Source organism: Clytia hemisphaerica, unplaced genomic scaffold (genome assembly GCF_902728285.1).
Source record: "Clytia hemisphaerica strain Z4C2 unplaced genomic scaffold, Clytia hemisphaerica genome assembly, whole genome shotgun sequence".
In the NCBI taxonomy this organism is placed as follows: Eukaryota; Metazoa; Cnidaria; class Hydrozoa; order Leptothecata; family Clytiidae; genus Clytia; species Clytia hemisphaerica.
This window is the reverse complement of record NW_027104429.1, coordinates 299,751-315,427: the sequence shown is the minus strand read 5'-3', so window position 1 is coordinate 315,427 and position 15,677 is coordinate 299,751. Positions and strand designations below refer to the sequence as shown.

General features: G+C 34.7%; 1 protein-coding gene across 1 annotated transcript; it reads right to left on the bottom strand.

Annotated features, from left to right (window-relative positions):
- Positions 1-4,661: 4,661 nt before the first annotated feature.
- LOC136820540 (helix-loop-helix protein 3-like) lies at positions 4,662-7,312 on the bottom strand. Its single transcript, XM_067076728.1, has 3 exons — positions 7,231-7,312; positions 6,462-6,961; positions 4,662-5,560 (listed from the first exon to the last, which is right to left on the bottom strand). Exons 2-3 carry the CDS (start codon positions 6,945-6,947, stop codon positions 5,360-5,362), a joined length of 687 nt encoding a protein of 228 aa, XP_066932829.1. The 5' UTR covers positions 6,948-6,961; positions 7,231-7,312; the 3' UTR covers positions 4,662-5,359.
- Between the last annotated feature and the right edge of the window lie 8,365 nt (positions 7,313-15,677).

Here is a 15,677-nt window from a genome sequence, read left to right as displayed (position 1 = left end):
CATCGAATACAGCTCAACAATGTATACCCCTTAAAAAGCATCGATAAACCTCGGAAAATAATCAGAAAATGCCCCGATAAAATCCCTATAAGGACCCGAATACTGGTAGTGGTATTCTTACAAATAAAAGAGAAAAATAATGCATTACAAATTCTCAATTCTTATGAAAAATCTTTCCTATAAGAAATATTTCGGATATTGAAAAGGCATTTTAAATTTGGATTTTCAATTCATTTGAAATCTTGTCCGCTATTTAAATTGCATTTTAATTTTGACGCCGTTCATTAAAAATGTATTTATAATTCTCCTCAATTCTCTTTTTCATGTTAAAAATGTATTTGTAATTGTGAAGTATCAAAAAATTATAAAATTGTTCAAAAAATTAAATGCATTTTAAAAGAAATCCTAATGAATTATATATCCTATTTTTTCAAATGTTATTTCAATGCAATTAAAGTGCATACTGTATGCTATTCCATAATGCATTTTATTTGCAAAGTTTTTACTCTAGCAATGCGATTTAAATTCGTTTAACATTTTTGTCCAGGTCCAGGTTTCACTACATTTAAATTGCAATTAAACTCAAATTTCAATGAAAAATTCGATGCATTTAAAACGCGTGGAAGTTCCGTAAGGGAAGTTGACATTTTCTACGACAAAAGGAGAGTTATACAAAAGTTACAAAATCATGATGACTCCAAGGACATCTAAAGGTTCACTCATGAAATCATGTCATTACTTTGTTTTGGATAATGGCATATTGCATTGTTTTATTGTCTTTTAGAGAGGGAAAGTTTGTTACTATTAAAGACTTGTTATTTTAAACCATATTTATGGTCTTTTTTTGTTACTATTAAAGACTTGTTATTTTAAAGCATATTTTTGGACTTTTTTTGGTCAATTCAGCCATGTATTTCATCGAGAATTATTCTTTCAAAACAATACTATAGGAGTCTTAAGTTAACCCTATATTCCTGATAAATCAAAACTCGAAGCATTGCAGGAACCTATTTTTAACTTGTTATTGACAAAAAGGTTTTTATCATCCTGCACATTCTACTAAAAAATCAATTATTTGATATTTAGAAAAAGGAACCTCATTTGGAAAACACTATATATGCATTCGCTTTGAAGGACTATATGAACCCTTTTTGATAGCACTTTATTTGCTTTTGAAAAAACATTTTTTAGCCATTTTAGTTTGTAGGAACATTGATTTTTAAGACCATTTTATAGATAGGAAAAAATTTTAACTGTGTATATTTTATTGACAAAGGAAACCTTTTGTAAATAACAGTTTTTATTTTGTTAACACAAACTCATTTCATTAAAGTTGGTAATTCTAAGATAAAAAGTTTTCATAGGATGAAAATCTTCATTTTCAATTTCTTTTCTTATACATTCCTCTAAGATTTCAAATAATATGAAAAAGGAATTTCTTGGTTGTGAATTTCTAAAACATTTGTGTCCTAGCCTTACATACCTAGCCTAAAGTAATTATTTTTATCACAGTAGCAGTGGTTTCGTTCGTATTAATCGTATTAATTCCTATTTAGTCTTAAAATGATGTCCTAAAAAGCACCCAAAACTTTGGAAATCATACATCCTATTTGTCAAAACTTCTACTATGCCGGCCTAAGCAAAGTTTTGAATCAAAAGTTGTTTTGACATTTTCACATTTTATTTGAAACATTCGAATCCCGTGTTACACATTTCCGATAATAGTATCCCGGAATACATAGGAACGGGCGCACCATAGCCTTGGCTATTAGCTAGTTATAAATGATGGGCCAAAGAGATTTTCAATGCCATCACAATGCTATATAGCCTGCTAGAAGAAAACCACTTTTTTAGCGCATTTCAACGTATGTTACTTTTTACCACGACAAACACTTTAAGATGTAACTGACCATAAAACAAATAAAAGATTTGTGGGAAGGTACTGTCTAGATGCTATACAAACCTACAAAGACGCCCAATGGATTTCAATCAAGCAAACAATATTATGATATAAGGATGTTGACAGCTTTATATAACTCGGAAGTGGGATTTAACCACGGAAAAATATATCAAAATCAGAATTGGTAAAGCATGGACTACACTGATATGATGCAAGCTATATGAAATACAAACCTTTGTAACGAATCAAAATGTGATTTCTTCAGAATCCATCTTACTTCATGGCTCAGCCGCATGGACTTATCAAAGCACGAAAATATGCTAGATGGGACATACAGACAAACCCTGCGTGCAGCTCCAAGCACATCGTGGAAACAACAACCGACGAAAGAACTTGGGAACAAACCCACAATCTCCACGTTAATCCGTGAAAGACGATCGCGTCTTGCAGGCCGCTGTTTCCGAAGCAAATATTATTAGTGAGCTGGTTCTCTGGAAACCAAGACACGGTCATCATTATGCTGAACGTCTGAAAATCATGCACCTGGACGTTATCCCCCAGAAGGCCTCAAGACAGCTATGATGGATAGAAATGGCTGGAAAAACCGAGCAATATTGGCCCGGGTAACCTGATCGTCTCGGTAAGTTGTTATGGATAATGTAACTGCAATAACAGAATTATTGCGTATTAACAAAAGAAAAAAGGAGACACACAAAGTTGCTACAATCATGGTCGAAATATATTGAGAATTTAGTGTATTTTAACGTTATTCAGAATTTAAAGTTCGGGTGAGAATTGCTATTTTAGCACTCAAACTTTCTTTCATTGAATATTTCGATTTTGGAGGGTTTGGTGGCTTCTAGGCTATATTCCAAGCCTTACTGGAGAAAATTCGAGCTTTTAAATCCTGAGAGCCTAAGTTATAAGTCTCATGTTAAAACTCAAGAGTTAAAACTCTACTTTCCAACTGTAGTTTAACGCGCTTAAAAATCATGCGTGGTGTTTGAAATTTCGCAGGGAAATCCCCTTTGTCTCAAATATTTTGTCCATGATTGTACTTTTGTATCCGTTTCAGTCTTCTCCTGCACTTACGAGTATTATTGTAATTTCCCTATGAATTATTGTCGATGCGACTCCGAAAGATTGACAGAATTTCTAGAATCTGCGTAATTTCGATAATTTCTTTCAACACTGTCACCGTCACTGACAACGGCCTGGGCCAAGCTAACCACGGACTGAAAACATGAAAAGGTTTAGTTTGCAAATTCATCTGGCAGACTAGATTTGACATGGTGTTAGTAGTAAAGCTTTAAATCAAGTCATTAGAGTACAAAATCTTTTAAGACATACTAAAAAAATTTGGAGGTCTTTTGTCTACTCAAAGACGAAATCAGTGTACCAGGAACATAACACTTTTCTGTTGTAATAACGCCACATCTTGTAATACCTAACACACTTTGTAATACACCTTGACGCACTTTGTAATACACCTTGAAGCACCTTGTAATACCTAACGCACTTTGTAATACACCTTGACGCACCTTGTAATACCTAACGCACTTTGTAATACACCTTGTAATACCTAACACACTTTGTAATACACCTTGACGCACTTTGTAATACCTAGCACACTTTGTAATAATTGACCTACCACACTTTGTAATAAAAATCAACACACTTTGTAAATAACATCTGACGCACTTTGTAGTAAAAGAAATATTCCATCCAAAACAAAACTTAGAAACTTTTCTTAAGATTTTAAAACCGTAAAAACAATAATAGCAGACATTTCAGAATAATTGCAATAATTCCACTTTCAAATGGTATATCCATAACTCTCTTCGAGTGTAACTTTTAATCTGGCATCTGTGTGAAAACAACTTAGGAAAAAAGTAGCCTCAAATTAAGCTAATCCAAAGATATTATTTGTTGATGGCATAGCTTCCAGCCCCAGATGGTTCAGGCTTATACTTCATTGCTTAATCCCATCTCAAAAGTTGAGAACATTTCAAACCACTCCATAGTCCCAAATTTTGAGAGGCCCGAAACCGTTAGCTTACTCCTGGGGGAATGAGGATATGGAATATTTCCCTAGCAACCATTGTATGTGGCAAATGTACCGTTAAGCCCCAAAGACACCGAGCAGCCTAAATCTATGAGGATTATTAGGAACAGCGGCCTTTTTTTTGCAAAGAAAAACGTTTTTTGGGTTTTGAAGACCCTTTTCTACCGTCGAGATTAAGAAGTGTTAATGCTCAGGGTTTAAATATCCCTCCCCTTGACAATTAAAGCCTCAGTATTTTGTACTTAAGTTATGTAAATAAGGGACATCCATAAAATAATTTCCGGGGGAGGGGGCACTCGAGGTAAACCAAGCTTCCCAAAGTGCACTTTATAGGTCGAAATAAGCAAAGATGAGAAAAGTGCACTCTAAGGGTGTAAAATTTGTCTGAACCTATTTTGCCTTAAAACGGTCAAAGATGAAAAAAACGCACGAAGGGTTAATTTTTAGCCCAAAATTACTCAAATTCGGCTAAATTTTCTCTGCATTGTAAGGGTCCGATTTTTTTTCAAAGCCCTACTTTTGGGGCGCACATACGGCCGTTTTTGAATCGAGTCCCCCCCCCCACCCGGGAAAAATTTCCTTTAAGCAAACTTTCTTACGGTCTTACATATTACTATATTTCGCAATGCATGAAAGGTTTTATTGAAAAAAAGAGTTTTGTAGTTTGCAGCAGATAAAAAATGACACTTTTTCATTCATACTGTTAAAAACATTATTCAAAATCTTATGAAAAACGTAAAAAATCATTACAAAATTAGTCCATAAAACATTCTTCAATTAATGAAATAAAAATATCTAGTCTCCAATAAAAAAGTACACAATTATTAATTTGCTTTTTTCATATATTAAAAAATAGTTTACAAAGTTATAGTTACATCATTTCATATAATATAATATATCGTGATGTCAAACACATACAGCGTTAGTAGGCTCATCACATCCAATAAAAATTTCTCTTTTATATTAAAAAATCGTACTTACAAAGAATTTTCTTTTAAAATGTTAAAGGTACCAAATGTGCCTCAGTCTTGAGCGTCTATTTACATAAAAAATATGACAAAAATGAAAAGTCTTTAAAAATTGTTTAGGCAGATTCCAGATCACCTAAACAGGTTGGGATTGGGTCTTGAGTCTTGAAGTGGGTCCATTCGATAATCTTGAGTCTTGAGTCGGGTCCATAGATAAGTCTTGAGTCTTGAGTTGGGTCCAATTGATTCCAGTGGTTGCGTCAGAACCGTCTTGAGTCTTCTTCAGTCTTGAGTTGATTCCAATGTCCATCTTGATTCCAGTAGCAGCTTTGTAGGGTGTTTCCAAGGGGCGGTCAGCGTCACATGATTCATTCAATTGATTCAAAACCAGCAATTTCCATCAGCAAATAATTCGAGTGGTGAAACTTATGCTGCATATTGTGGATAAGGGATCAACATGGATGGGCGCTGAGCTGGATAGTAAGGGTGGTGCTGGGTGTAAGGTGTGTAATGAGGGGCGTGTTTTTGTTCGAAGATGGGCGAAGACCATTCGGGAGGGCTTGGCGTGTATGAAATCGTGTTCGGGTGGTAGTTGGGTGGACTGCATGACGGAAAGTCGTGTGGAAACTAAAAAAGAAAAAGGGAAATGTTATCAATGAGGAATTATGCAATGATTGTTTTGCATGAGAAGAGGATGGGTGAGTCATCGCGTATTTTCAAACATTCAAAGTCAATTAGAAAGTGAAGAACAAAACAAGTCTACAGGTGACCACTGTCTTTTTGTTCATCAAAATGTCATCAGTTTATTAAAGATTTTTATGAAAAAGAAAAAGCGCTTTTGAAACATCAAATCAGATTGTCTACTTCGAAACAAAAGAAAATTGAAATACAATGAAATCGTTTACTTTTGGATTATTTTTCACAAATCACATCATGGTTTTTTTTCTTGAAAAAGTCTTAAAAGATCATAAAAATCTCTCCATTTCAATTTATCTGTAAATCTCATTTCCCGGGCACGCGTCGTGCGCATAATTTTGATAAGTTATAATCTGACCTTAAATCGAATTTAAAATCAGTTATTTCAAGGAATTAAAGGTGAAAAACTATTTAGTTGATCAAATAATGAAAAAGCTCCCTTTGCAAAGGGCCAGCTAATTTTTCGCGTTGGTACACATCTTTAATTAGAACATTACTGCGATGATTGATTTTTTTCTTTCGTTTTCTTTGAAAACCACAACAAAGTTTGTGTAGAGAGCTAATTACCCCGGCAATTTTCTTAATTATTTTCTGTAGAAATTAGTGTCTTTATATTTTCCCATAGGTCAATTACTACAAGTGTGAAAGTTTATGAATCCTTTACAAATCCTGTCATCAGATGTTTGTGTTAGCATTTGAAAAACGCGCCATTTTTTGTAAAAGAGCGCATAAGTAAGTAAATAAGCGCCAAAAATTCGCGGGAAATGTTTCTCGAAAGTCCCCAGTAAAAACTTTTGAAAAGAGCTCTAAAATATCTAAAACATATATTTACCTGATTTCTTTCCTGTTTGATAAAGGCCATCCCGTTGAAGGAGTGGTCGTATCTGCCATTGTTTTGAGCATCCAAGATCTCCGATAAGCTCGACATATAATCAAGAGCTCTTCGAAGGGTATCCAATTTACTGAGCTTTTTATAATTCCCTGGCACAACTTCACGGAGCTTTTTGAAACCGTCAGCAAGTCTGCGAACACGGCGTCTTTCTCGTTCGTTTCGTTTGACTTTGCATTCCATTTTGCGTTGAAGTTTGAGATCGGAATCAGCATTGTCTTCATGCTTGGGGAAAACGAAGTATTCGTCATCGCACGATGATTCGTTGGGTGTGGGTGAAAGGGAGCCTTCGGAGCTTCGGTTGGGCGAATCACAACAACTTCCCATGGAATCTGTTTCATCAGGTGAGCCATCGAACCTCACTTCTGCAAACTCGTAATTTCCGGTGGGAAGACTTTCCAAAGCATTGATCAAAGTTTGCGTATTCATGATGTAAGTGAAGCCTGAATTTGCAAAAGGAAGACATTTTGTTGAATTTGAGCGTCTTCTTCTTCCACACGTAGCAAAATAAAATGTTTGGAAAATATGGCTTTTTCTTTCCCTTTAAACGCTTCTTAGAATTGAACTTGGAAGTGAGGTAGAAAAAGAACCTCGGTGTCAGGAAATGAAAGAAAAACTTAACCTCGACATGAATATGAGGTAGGCGAAAGCAAACCTCGACATCAAGATGAGAATTTTCACCGAAGTGAGATTGATACAAAAAAATACTTACGTGAAAACGAGATAGGATTGCGCCTTCTTCTTGAAAACGAGATGAACCTCTTCTTGAAAGCGAGTCACTCACTATTTTGATTGATCTCGAGGCTAGCACGAGCATTTATATACGGCGCGTGCGCCTATTGTTCTATTCTCATTAAATTTCCTGTGTAATCATAAAGCGAACGAATTTGATTGGTCGATGAATTGAATTAATGGAATGTAAACGAGGCGCCCTTTCTCCCTGGGATCATTAAATGGAAGCGCTATTATGTTTTATTAACACTTAAGATGACAAATTTGAAAAATGTCGTTTAGAACTAATTAGTTTTCTATGGAAACCATAGTTACAAAGTCGTTATTTGGCGAAAGTTTTTCAAACAGCCCAAACTCCAACTTTTTATACAAAACGAGGCTAACAAAGTAATCTATCGGTGACAAGAAGCTTCTTAACTTTGATTTTTTTTCATCTCAGCTCGTTAAGATTACGGTCAAAATAAATCTTATAAGAGTAAAAAAAACCTTTATTATTCAAAGCAAGTCTATTAGACTTTCGAGAAATCTTTATCACTTCTCATTTGCACTGATTTCAACTTGTCTCCTTCGAACTGTTCACAACTTCAACTCAAACCTTTATTCTTAATTGGCCGTCTCGCTGCGTGTTTACCGCTCTCGTTTACCTTGTATTCCCCGCCAACTACTTAACGTTATCAGTGCATCGTACCGCCGCCATTTCATGCAAAACAATTTCGATAGCACCCTAGTCAAGTAATACCGCAAGACTACTTCGGTCAGTTCAAGATAATGTATTTTCAACGAATTATCAAATTTTGACAAACAAGGCGAAAAAAATCTTAATGAAAACCCCTTTAGTTCTCAACAATGACGCAAAATAGAATATTCCTATTTTTGAAAAATTTTCGAAACCTGTTAGCCCCCAAATTTCATGGAATTTTGATTGAAAATTCGAAAATTTTAGTCACAAAATTGGGTATTGTCTAAAAAAAGGTGAAACTTTTACAACTGAATATGAGTTAACTCCCGTTTTTATGATTCTGAGTATGACATTGAAAAAAGGACAAATTTACCTTAAAGTGCACGAAATAATAGGGCTGTAGAGGCCTCAATTGGTCCCACCGAGGAACTTTGCCTGACTACCTAGTCGGCCTTGAGCAAGGTATAAATAGGTACAGTATATTTCATTGATTTAAAGCCTAAAAATCTTTCCTCCTACATATTTTCTGGTTGGCATCTAATTTGCCCCCTTTTTACCTTACCTTTCGACGACAGTATATAAAGTATATAATTATTCGGGTAATCAGTACGCCAGACTTTGTTTTGATTCGTGCGGTAGTGTATTTTATTGTATATAAACAGACCCAATATCTACAGAATTTTCTAAATTTACCGGCACGAAAATATATTGGTATTGTACGAACTTTTGTCTGATTACTGGTTGGTCGCTGGCCCAAAATATACCTTTTGTCCCATTTTAACAAATTGCAAGAGTGTAAGATGTAATTTTAGGAAGTTTATAAGAAGTTTTATACTTTTAGAAATACTATTGGACCTTTACAAGTCGTTTTGAAAAGCTCTGTGCTGTTTTTAAAGCGTCATAGCAAGGAATTCTTTGATCAAAGTGAGCTGACAGAGTCGGAAGCTAGTAAGAGCTCATCAGCAAGTAAATTTGATTTGCGTAAGGTGAAAGAGGGTAGAGTGAGAGACGTACGAGACTTCGTAATACCGACACTTTCTACCCTAAGTACCCTTTTTCGCTCAAATATCGATACCGATCGATTTCAATATCTTGTACCCACCCAAGGCTTGACTTTCCTTTCTCATTGAAAATCTCGATATTTTGTACCAGCATTTCTATGTAGATTTTCTAGACTCCCCTTACCTTGTATCTCTTAAAAATTTCAATGATGAAAAACATGATTTCTTGATTTCACATGATATTTGATACCGAAAATACCGAAATACCGACATAAAAAGTTACAAATACCCAGATGCGCATGAAATACCGATTATCCATTTATTTTTTTCCCTACTACCGATGTACCGATCTAAAAAAATGCCAATACGGATCATCAACTTCACACAATGAGAATTACACATCCCCGTACTCACCGGGAAAAATATGCGGTGTAAAAACACGTTTATGAGTATTTTAAAACACATTCAATAGTTCAATAATTCTCTAACATAAATGTGCAATATTCACAATCTGTGTTATAAGGGCCCATAAAAAGACTGATAAAATACACGTTTCTTCCATTTCATCATGGGTATTCTCAACTTTCTCAGAAAATTCAACTTAAAATATTTTTAAGGCATTTCTAGGTTAGGATCCAAACCCAATCTAAATTTACCATGTAATACACACCTCAAGAAAAAGTGTTTTTTGTGGAAGTCTTGAACATTTCTGGCAGAAAATTGGCAATTTACTGGGGGTAAAAAAGCTGTGCAAAATCATTGTGCAAAAAATCATAGGACCTCCGGGTAGGTCCAAAAATAATGTAAGGGGTATAAGGAGTTAGCAGGTTCAATATGAAGGTGTGCAATAAAATGAGGAGTAGACAAGACTAATATTTGTTAAGGCTTCATCAATAATCAAGAGACAAGACGAATTGACACTCAAAACACCAAGGTTTTCCAATCAAACTCAAAATTATGTCATTTTCCTTTGGAATCATAAGGGATTATCAAACTTTCTGACTGAAAGTCAAGCAACAAAGACGATCAATGTAAGACGTTAATGGAATTTATAAGACAAAATCTTCAATGATATAGTTACTTTCTATGCCCGAGAATAAAACCCTAGACTGTTGCAAACGTTAATTCAACGATAACACCCTTCTTTTAATTAACATGAACTTCACAAATCGCATTTAGTAAGAAGCTTAAGAAAATTTGACAAAATGATGGGCACGTGTCAAAAGGACCATCTCTCTTTTCTTCTTTGAACCATTAAAATTGTAAATATTCAATTTAGAATTTACAACGAGGCTCAAATCGAATTTAAGTTGACTTTAAACCAAATTGAAATAAACACGGGTCCTTGTCGTTTACTGCACGAAAAGTGAAACATGAATAATAGCTGACACCTATGCCGAGCTGCAGATGCAAATGTTTGGAGAAAAGTTGAGTCGAGAAAGAAAAAAGAAAACAATTCTTATTGAAAATACTGCAAACAAAAAACAACATTTTCACGTATTCATAAATATAATATTCCCTCAGCAGAAATGACCCCAAATATCTCGGGAATTCCCTTAAGGGAACCAATCTTGACAAAACAAGTAAATTCTCACCAAAATAATAATAATCTAGTATTTTGAGTAGCTCCCCAAAATAAGTTTCCTTACGGTTGGGTATTTTCAAAAAGATTTCCTCGGAGCCTAACGACTAGAGAAGGTTTTTTTACGGAACCACCACCATCATGCATCCATAGATATTTTTTGGAATGGGCCAATATAAATATTCACGTCAGCAATGACAAAGAAGTTCCCTGCAGGAAAGATATGAACACACATGACATGGGCCGAACAAAACAATTAGCAACACATTATTTTAGAATAAACTAGAAATAAAGTGCCAATATATTTTCCTTGAAGAAGTAAACATTCTTTGATCGGAAATTATGGAAAATCGGGACGTTTGATTAACCCCTCTTATAATAATTGTGAATGAAAATTAGACAGGATAATGGCATCATTTCGAATTTCCCTCGTCAAGTCGCTATACAGTTTCCTGCATTGAGGACAGTTGATTGAATTTAAAGAGGTTCATAAGTGACATAGAACATTAAAAATCGATCACTAGATGACATTGTATTTCCCAATAGCTCTACACGACTTCCTCCATTCGAAAAGTGCCGACATCTTGATTGGAATATGTGCATAAAGGAAAAGACTTTTTAATATATTCGCCTGTCTGGGTCTACTTTTACTGTTACTTTGCGCCGTGTCTACTGCTGTATAGGAGATACCAAGGAAATACAAACATGAAAATAATTGACCACCTTTCATTCATCGGGAAAATATTCTTCCCGAAGGGCCTTTGAATCATCCATTTGAAAAAATAATAGGCTTTTCTACAAAAAAAAAGCAGTTCAACCGTAACGAGGAGCTTTTTTTGTGAGCTTACCCTTGGGATTCCAACTACAAATATCGTAACCCCCTCCCCTTGGAACTCAAGGCAATTTAGGGACAAAATTGTCTGGAGCTCAGATTTTCAAGCAATATAGAATTCTGCTTATAGGTTTCTATAAATCATTAAGGAAATCTGCAGCTTTTTAAACCTCCCCCTCTCAGTCTGGGAACGGATTCCGACTTCAATCAATAAGATGTGTACATTTATTTAAGTCAAATGGAAGTCTTGCCTGTACACCAGGAATACTTGCTAGATTAATGTAACCATGATTTGGCTGCGTGATTACCTTTTGAACATTTTGGGAAAAGATTCCAAAGGCAAGAAATATAAGTCCATGCTAATGGAAGAAAGCTTTATTTTGCAATTGAAAGACCACGAAACTTGCACATATCACAAAAACTTTTTGAAAATTAAATTTGTTAAAATTTCCTACACAATAAATTGAAGTTGAGATAAGAATTGTTTGATACTTAAAGTTTCACGCAACTTTTCGTCACGATCTTCAGTCAAAAATTCTATACAAAAATTCGTTTCAAGTTTACAAAAATATACTGTGCACTGTAGAGTCTTCGTCAAAGCAATTGACGTCATTTCAGTCTTTGGTGTCGTGGAGTTTGAGGGTGAACTTATTCACATGCCGACATTTCGAGATCAGTTCATTCCTTGAATTTAACAGTTTCTCGGGTTGGTCGAATGTGGCAATTTCTAATTTTTCGCTAAGGCAAATTTCCTATAAAATTTCCTATAAATTTTCCGACGACAAAATTTATCTTTCAAAACGTTGGGTTTGTGGTTTGCAAAGTTTGTAAATTATTTGTGGTTTCGTGAAAATCAAAATCAAATTAAGGAACATTAGTACAGGTCATAGCTCACTTTTCAAAACGATTAGACTAAAAGTAATTATTGTAAACCGCGATGTTTCCGGAGTGAATTTCACTCCGTTAAAAATTTTTAAATTGAAAGAGTTGTCATGACTCATTATGAATTTATAGAAATTGTTTACAAAACTTGCAAATTCTGTTAAAAGGATAACTCAGCTGCAATGGGAGTGATGTACACTTTTACTTAACCAGCGAAACATATATGATTTGATTAGAAATTAATTGGCTTAACGTCTGACTGAGAGTGAAGAAGGCTGTGCAGCTCCTTGAAAACAATATCATTTAGGATGAGGATGTGAAAATTCCCCTTCAGAGAGCCCAACAAAATAAAGAAGCAAAAGAAATACATTTTTTCGAATAGTAAAATCCCTCAAAGGATAAAGGACTTCAGAGAAAGATTTTTAATCCCTTAAAGGTACCCTTGACTTTTCCATATTGACTAAATTTTTCTGCAATTTCATTTTCTTAAAAACAAAATGTTTCATATAGATGTATTTAACATGTAGATGACACTCCTTGTGTACGTTGCAACATGAGTCCTAAACATGTGTTCCAATAAAGGGGTAGTAGGGTCAAGTTTCAATGAAAAGAAGTTTGTCACAAAAGCTGACAAAAAGTTTAAATATTGACTTTGACTGACGGAATCATTTTGTCATTCAATCCGCCCATATGCATCTCCTCAGGAAAATGACCCTCCGGGAGAAATTTCTTTTGTGTCTTTTAGTAAATAAAATAGTACATAACCTTTTATGCTTTAATAAATAAGTTTCAAGTCAGGGAAGGAACCCTTCTGTCCATCCCCCTTTTGAACCGGGAAAATCACCTAATTATAAGGTGGATCTTCTTTGGTAAACGAAATAGAGAGAGTGATTCAATTCTAAATATATCTCAAATGTATATTATAGACCTCTCAAGATTATTTTCTTAAAGTAAAAATCGAATAAGTTATTCAGTTAAAGTAAGATCTTATAAAATTTTATTATTTTTTAGTTATCAACAACAGTGTCGACTTTTATAATAGAGGCAACAGTCTTGATACCACATCCTCATTATCAACAAAATAGGAAAATCATTAAAATATCAGCAGAAATAAATGAATATATATTCAATAATGTTGCCACAGATCTTTGCATCATTAAGTAGGATTAGAGAGTTTATAAGAACTGTACACAAAATTTGACACATTACAGATATAGATTGATAAAAACGAACGCTTGAATTAAAAACGGATTTACGGATAAAAATGTCGAATCTATTTTTGATAAATCTTGTAATTTTCGACTTAGCAGAGTGGTTACCTGGAAACTAAAGCCTATTACCCGATTTCCGGTATCAACTGATTAAATTACTTTCCATGCTCTAGGTATAATAGCAGACTAAAATGCTACATTAATTAAGATGATTGTCATTACTTAATTAGTCATTAATATAAACGACCCAGTTTAGCTAGCAATGTTTTTTTGATTTCTCTGTGCCGACCGGATGCCTTGTAATGAAGAAGGTGACCGCAGGAGGGGTTTTTCAAATTCCTCTATTACAATCCTTTTGTTCGAATAAACAAGGTACGTTCTTGTTCGACCATTGCATGTACTTAAAGAAGATTAGCCAAGAAAATCACAAGTTAACTAAAAGAAGCTTATCATTTCTTCTGATCAGAAATTTGAATGTTTAATTATATGGTGGAACAAATGAAATGAGGCTGCGAGCTGCTTGTGCCTACTTGCTTGCAAATATTTGTACAAACAACTAATGCATTCGTAATGATTTACAAACGCGTGCCATGTTTGACACCTGAAGTTTTACATTAATCACCATTAAACGACCATAAAGTTTTACGACATCAAATTACTAAATAATATATTACACAACTCCTATGCACTGGCGCTAATCTCACTGGCCCTCCCAAATAATTTCCAAAATGAAACAAAAGAAAATCCTGAAATCTTCATTCATTCTTCGTGTCAGCTTTCTACCAATCAGAAATGGCTTCCTCAACACAAACAGATAATTCAAAACCATTACTAATAAAGCGAACATGGGTTTAATTTCTTTGCTGTACACCCCCAATTTGATCCAGTGAAATCCAAACAGCTGATCACTCCTAAATAATAATCTAATTCGTTTTCTCAAGAATCATTTTTGAAATGTTAGAAAGTAAGGTTTACCAGGGTTTTGACACCCATTGAAGCACATAGACAGTATAGACAGGGGTATTTAAATTTCCTATGGTGACCATTGTCGGGAGGACTACTACTGTACCCAGATATAACTATCTTCGGACCAATTATCTAGGGGCGATCGTTCCGAGGGTAATTTGTATGGTGGAAATGGTTGTGTTACGAATCATTTCAACTAGTGATTAAGTACAGTGTGTCGGAACAGATTTTAAAATGAGGTCAAATTAATTTCACTCTTAAGTTTGGAGAGGTCCTACGCGTCCCCTACAAAATTCACGAATAAAATTATTCTTAACAACGTTAGCAATTTATGAAAATCAGTATTGGTTACACGTTCCTTTGCAGGGAGTGATAACATTAGGGAGTCGTAACGTAGTTGTAAGATTTTGGTTGATGTTTTTTATATCATAAAAGTTTGCTGCTTTTTTCTGTCCGTGCAGATTGATTATCAGCTTAATAGTTTTATTTGGAGACGACTTGAAGCGATGTATACGGATTTACTGTGTTACAACCATTTTTGCAGGGTATCGAACTATTTGACTTTTTAAAGATTGGAACGCAGCCAGAGCGCTACTTCCCCAGCTTTCTCGTAATAAATCTAGAAGCATTGTTTGTAAGTTTAAAGACCATATTATAGAAAGAACATAAGTTTCTAAGTTTCAATTCACTCATATCAAGATTTAACACATTTTTAAACTCTATCGTGGTCATTTATAATCACATCAGAATGTTAACATACCAAAAGTATTAAATGTCCAGCTCAGATCCTCATCATAACAAATTGTCGTAAAAAACAAGTACTTGAAAATTGTTATTTGTTCAAGATTATACGGCGTAAGATGACAGGGGATTGACGTTTACAGCGGTACTTCAAAAGCCCTGCTGTGTATCTCGTCAAAAAAAAGTGAAATCAAAAAGACTTTATTCACTGGCTGATAGTGAAGAAAAAAATAGTGGAAATGATATGTTGATTTGATATTATTTTGATGAGCATAGCACGCGCTGTTTTTTTCGCTCTCGGCGACAAATGAGCTTTCAAAAGATGTTCTTGAAAATAATGGCACGTGTGCAAGCAACTGGTCAAAATGACAATCAGAAAACAAATCAGAAAATAAATCTGCAAGACAGATAACACTTGACTACCCAGGGGGGGGTCAGTGTACTAGAAGGCGGCATGTATGTGTACTACAAGGTATTTTTCAAAACTTGACACCCACCCACCCCTGAAGTACACCATACTACATGGAAAAATC

Excerpts from the sequence above, each read along its gene's own strand:
- LOC136820540 (XM_067076728.1), bottom strand. The coding sequence starts at position 6,947 with ATGAATACGCAAACTTTGATCAATGCTTTGGAAAGTCTTCCCACCGGA. Across the intron at positions 5,561-6,461 it reads TCAAACAGGAAAGAAATCAG|TTTCCACACGACTTTCCGTC; the intron begins GTAAATATATGT and ends TTTCTTTTTTAG.